The sequence below is a fragment of the Morone saxatilis genome, unplaced genomic scaffold, assembly GCF_004916995.1.
Source record: "Morone saxatilis isolate NCDOM2014 unplaced genomic scaffold, NCSU_SB_2.0 Contig18, whole genome shotgun sequence".
Classification (NCBI taxonomy): Eukaryota; Metazoa; Chordata; class Actinopteri; family Moronidae; genus Morone; species Morone saxatilis.
This window is the reverse complement of record NW_023339740.1, coordinates 28,300,757-28,306,240: the sequence shown is the minus strand read 5'-3', so window position 1 is coordinate 28,306,240 and position 5,484 is coordinate 28,300,757. Positions and strand designations below refer to the sequence as shown.

At 38.7% G+C, this 5,484-nt stretch overlaps 1 protein-coding gene across 1 annotated transcript in view; it reads left to right on the top strand.

Annotated features, from left to right (window-relative positions):
• mmp24 (matrix metallopeptidase 24) overlaps positions 1-5,484 on the top strand; it is a 32,076-nt gene that overhangs the window by 25,341 nt on the left and 1,251 nt on the right. The window contains exons 7-8 of the mRNA XM_035662662.1: positions 1,339-1,357; positions 1,889-2,155. Coding sequence (XP_035518555.1) covers positions 1,339-1,357; positions 1,889-2,155 — 286 coding nt within the window. The remainder of the gene's footprint in view (positions 1-1,338; positions 1,358-1,888; positions 2,156-5,484) is intronic.

Sequence of the window (5,484 nt, the reverse complement as noted above, 5' to 3'; positions counted from 1 at the left end):
TGCCTCTGGTCCTCTTTGTTTCCTGTCATTCCTCCATAATGAAAAATCAGAGTTTCTTCTTGTCCCTACAGTATGATGTTTGAATGCTGTATGTGCAGAGTTTGACACTAGAAGGATGTTCACATTCATCTGCTGAAAGTGGAAAGTTTCACATAAATCAACGACAACATTAAACGTTACAATCAATATGAATGGCAAACATAAGACATATAAAACCAACAAAACATTAACATGTATGAGTAAAACTTACACTATTTGTCTGTGTGTATGCGTGAGTATATGTGTATGTGTAAAGATTTTCACTTCCTATAAATATGGTGTCGAAAGGTATTTCCTTATTTCCTTTTAAAAGATTGATTTCTGTGTTCATTTAATCATCAACAGCGCTAAAGAATTCCATGTTTTCAGCGCTCGGTATGATAATGTGTGTCACCTCAGGGAGTGAAAACTGATCTTCTGCTGCCTGTCTGGTGGCATATGTATGTGACTCTAAATGGTATTTTAATTGACTGTGCTGATGTGATATGATGAGGTGTTTTAGATTGTAAAACATTGTTTGCTACTTTACACTTCTACTCCACGTTGCAGAGGGAAGTATGTTGCCTTTTACTCCGACAGCTGGAGTTACTTTTCAGATTTAAATGTAGAAAAATGTACTACAGATCTACTGTTATAGATTAAACCAGCGGTTCCCAACCTTTTCGGATGACTACCACTCATAAAAAACATCTCAGGGTGTAATTTATGTTGCATGTCAGATGTCTTAGTTGGTAGCAGCTCAACCAAACAGACATTTACTAAAACTAGCTAACTGTTCAAACATAGTAGTAGTTCAAACTAGCTCCACCTATAATAATATATCATATATGAGGGACATTTTTCTGCACAACACTGTAACTCGTCATATTTTAAGTACATAATAATGGCTAATAAAGGGTTACAGTTTAAATGCAGGACTTTTACCTGTAATGTAATTACTGTTTCCTGAGCTGTGTTGGTTGCAGTAAACAAGGTGAAACATGCAAGAAAATCCAAGAATGAAAGTGAAGGAAAAAATAGGGAGAAGACAGAAACGAGCTGCTGATTATGAAGCTCATTTCCCAAAGAGTCAAACTATAGATTGATGACAACAATAATAACTAAAATGGGTAAAATAAGAATGATTTCTGTCTTCAGCGTCTGCAGCATACGAACAGTGTATTTAAAAAAAGTTATCACTGAGTCCAGCTGCCTTAAACAAATGTGGGAAAGCTGTTAGTGTCAAGAAAATTATCAAATTAAGATTCAGTGTATTAATCTTTGTTTGTATTCATTGTTCCCACGTTTTTTTTATTTTAGATGATGAGTCCAGGCCGATGTAACAAAGCCCTGTAAAAGAGCTTTTATAGAGCAGTTCTCTGAGTTAAGCACCGGTGTTTAATCTCTCTGTATTTTCCCACAGCTGTGTCAGAATAATAACAGGATCTTTAACAGAGCTACAGAGGAGCTGTTTATTGGGACTATATCTTTCTTTCCCATTTCTTCAAGTATTCATTTTCTACAAAATGACAGAATAAGATTTATTTATAAAGGTTATTTTTGGACACACCTGTCTTATTGTGTCTGCCGGCAGGATATCGCCTGGAAAGATCAGCAGATAAATTGGCCTTGAACCAAAGAACAATTAGTTAGATTTTGGTGATGATCTGGGGTTTCAACTATTAAATAATCATTTATAAAAGACACTTGTTTCTGTGTAAAGGAATCCATTCAACTCAGACTTTAACATCTGTGGTTGCAAATGCAAATTCCCTCAGAAACACTGCAAATATGTGTACTATAATTAAAGTATGTATGTTTTTACCGTATCATGCAGCCCTCATTAAAGTGCTGACTCATCTTTTCTCAGGTGATAAGTACTGGGTGTTCAAGGAGGTGACGGCTGAGCCGGGTTACCCCCACAGCCTGGTGGAGCTGGGCACCTGCCTCCCCAAAGACGGCATCGACACGGCACTGCGCTGGGAGCCGGTTGGAAAAACCTACTTCTTCAAGGGGGACCAGTACTGGCGCTACAATGAGGAGAAACGCACAGCCGACCCGGGATACCCCAAACCCATCACTGTGTGGAAGGGAATACCGGACGGACCACAGGGGGCCTTCATCAGCAGGGAAGGATGTGAGTGTCCGACCGGGTTCACAGTCAAACATTGATTCAGAGGAGCAAATCTTTTACTGCTATTTCTGCGTCACGCCATATTTGGCGGGAAAAGCGTCCATTTTGAAGAGTTATACATTTACATCATCAGTAAAACATACACATTATAAATACTTAATATAAATGAAACTAAATAAAGGCATTGAGGTTCCTTCTTTCGGTAAAACAAACGACAAAACGTGCATTTAGGAAAAGTTAAGGCTCTCATTTAGGTTTACAGGCTTTGGTTTTTTCCTCACAGTAGCTGTAGTTTGGAGACCTCACCTGCTTCTTACAGAACGTACGCTCCCTTTATAAACCGGACAATTTAAGTGCATTTAGCAGGAGTTAAGGATCTAAATTTTACATAATCAGCAAAACACTGTGCACATTTAAGATACTTTATAAATGAGACAAAATGAGTGAATTTAGCAGGAGGAAGAAATTTAGCAAATAAAATCAGGGGAGATTTATACTTTACTTTGGACGAAATTTGTAACAAATGTTACAAAATTGAAGAAAACTAAATGTGTGTATACAAATCTGTATTTCATTTAATAGATTGTTTTAGGATAAATTGAAAACTGACCCTATTATCTGTAAATTGAGCTCAAGATACAATAGATAAAATCAAGATACTCTTTTTTTTTTCCTAAAGGGATAAATACTTTCTCCACTCTCTTACTGCAACACGACTAAGGGAACAGGTCAGTCAGTCAGTCAGTCAGTCAGTCAGTCAGTCAGTCTGTTGTCTGTCGTTGGTCTGGTCTGGTTGTTGTTGCTGCGTTGCTCGGCTATTCAGTGTATTCACAGTGAATTATTTTTTTTTTTTTTATTTCTTGCAACACATATTTAGCTTCCAGAAGCAGACATGCCACAAGGGCTCCGTCCTTCCCTCACTCACTCACTCACTCACTCACTCACTCACTCAGACTGTCTGCTAGAAGAAAATCATCACTTCTGCTTGTCGAGTTGTAACCTCATGACCTTGTGGATGCCTCAGAGGGTGTGTGTGTGTGTGTGAGAGAGAAAGAGAGAGAGATCAGAGGCGGTGACATGGTCGGTCGGGCATGGTGTCTTGGTGTTAGATGAAAAGCTGTCCTGCAGGGACTCTGGATGCAACAGACAGTGTGTGTGTGTGTGTGTGTGTGTGTGTGTGTTTCCTTCGGGCTGTTTGGAGGTGATGGAGCAGGCAAAAAGCAGACATCAGAAGAAATCTTCTGGGGTTTTTTTTCTGTTGGTGAGCTGTACATAATATATATATATATATATATATATGCTGAAAGCTGATATTTTGTCCTGATAAGCATCACGCCAGTGAAAGCATTAGGTAATAGAGTTACAAACCATGATTACAAAATTATAAAGGTGTTATTATGGGCAGATACAACTGTCATTAGGAACATTTGTACAATTGATGCTAAGGGGGGCATTTCTGAACAGGCTGAATATTTACAGGTAGATTATTCCAGTTGGAGGGAGCGTTAAACATGAAGGATTTCAGCAGTGTCTGAAATGGGCCAGTACCCGACGGTACCACGAGTACCCTTACTTCTTATTGAGCACCGCCACCTCTGATGATTATAGCTGCACCCATCACTGAGGTCCAGACCTCGGTATTTTTTTCTGATAGGTATACAAAGTTAACAATAATTGCCTAAAAATAACAATTTTGATGCTTTGATACCCCCAAACCCTCTTAGCAAGTTTAGGTTTAGTAGCCTGAGTACAGCAGTGCAGGTGAGTAGCTGGTCAGCTAGTAAACAAGACACAAAGTAACTGTGTCTCCATGTAAAGATTAGATTATGGGTAAGAATGCAGCACAGACAATTTCTTTGTTAAAAAGGGAAGAAAAAAAAAGTCAAAAGAATTAGGATTAGGGTTATGCAGGGCTGTATCCAGAGGTGAGGCCTAGGGGAGGGGCATTATCCTTACCTCTTCCACTCCGCACTGTGTTTGGAGGTAAAGAAACTGGTATCACATGAAACTAGGTGACCTAACGCATCCATTGATACCAACCATGTCATGCATGTAGGGGAAGGGAATAAAAAACGTTCCAAAAGGCAAAATTAGGGTAAATTCTGGCAATGGAAAAACTAGCATGGCTGTCAAAGGGATCCCTTGACCTCTGACCTCAAGATATCTGACTGTTTTTATGCTAATCCAATGCGGATTTGGGGCAAAAATGGTGCAGTTCTTATATAGTATAGTATAAATGTGTTATTCAAATATTTCTGCATACTGGGGTCCATAAACCGTGTTGGAATTGCACAAGTTGGAAATGACTGGAAAGCTGAGACATATAGCCAGTATATAAGCCAGTTCCCCCCCAGTCCAAAAAGTCTGGAAATGCCCCTGGGGTCATGTTGTGTTTAGGGTTCGGGTTGTGCTGAATGAGGGTACTGGCACCTTTTTTTGGTCCAATTCGGGAACTGGGAGAAAGATACCATGAACTTTGATGATGAACTATTAAATAAAAAAAGTAGTGAGGGTAACTGAAGAGCACATATCTAACATATAACACTTGATTGATGAATAAATGTGAATCAATTAAAGCAACTAACATGTTAAATGCAAGTTTTTTACAGTTTATGTAGTTTGTGGTCAGGAAGAAACACTGACCTGCTAATATTTAATAAACATGAACTCATTTTAGCTTTCTATCACATCCGCCTGTAGGTGTGAGACGGTGGGTTGTTGCTGAAGGTTTATCCCTTCATGCGTTCTCCCCCTCCCTCCCTCCCTCCCTATCTCTCTCTCACGTACCGTCCCATTTGTCTCACAGTGTCTGTCTCACAGGCATTACATAATATTGCCCTTCAATAAAAACAACCACTGCTGGGACCAAAATACTGGAGCTGCCTATAACTACGGCGTTACAATAGAAATGTTATTGCCTCTAATGAGATGCTGAGCCACAGGGATCTACCAGAGCTGAGAGACAGGCTGAGGACACTGACGGATGTTATTAAGGTTAAGAGAAAGTTTTCTTAACAAGTGAAGGACAGCAGCAAGTATCGCATTAGAGAAGGTTGATGGAAACAGCAGAATTTTGATAAAAACGTATTTAAATTTTGTAAAATGAGATTTGGATGAATTTTGAGAAGATTATTTTTATTCAATTCTCTGTTTTATGTATTTTTTTAAATAATTTTTAACAATCCTACAGACTTACTAGGCTTCTTTTTTATATATATGCGTTGTTTTGTGTCCCTTAGATAATTGATAATTTACTTTACATTTACTTTTCTTCACTGAAGTGAACCAAATGCTGAGATAATGGCCTACTGTGTTTATTTTTTAAGTTTTCT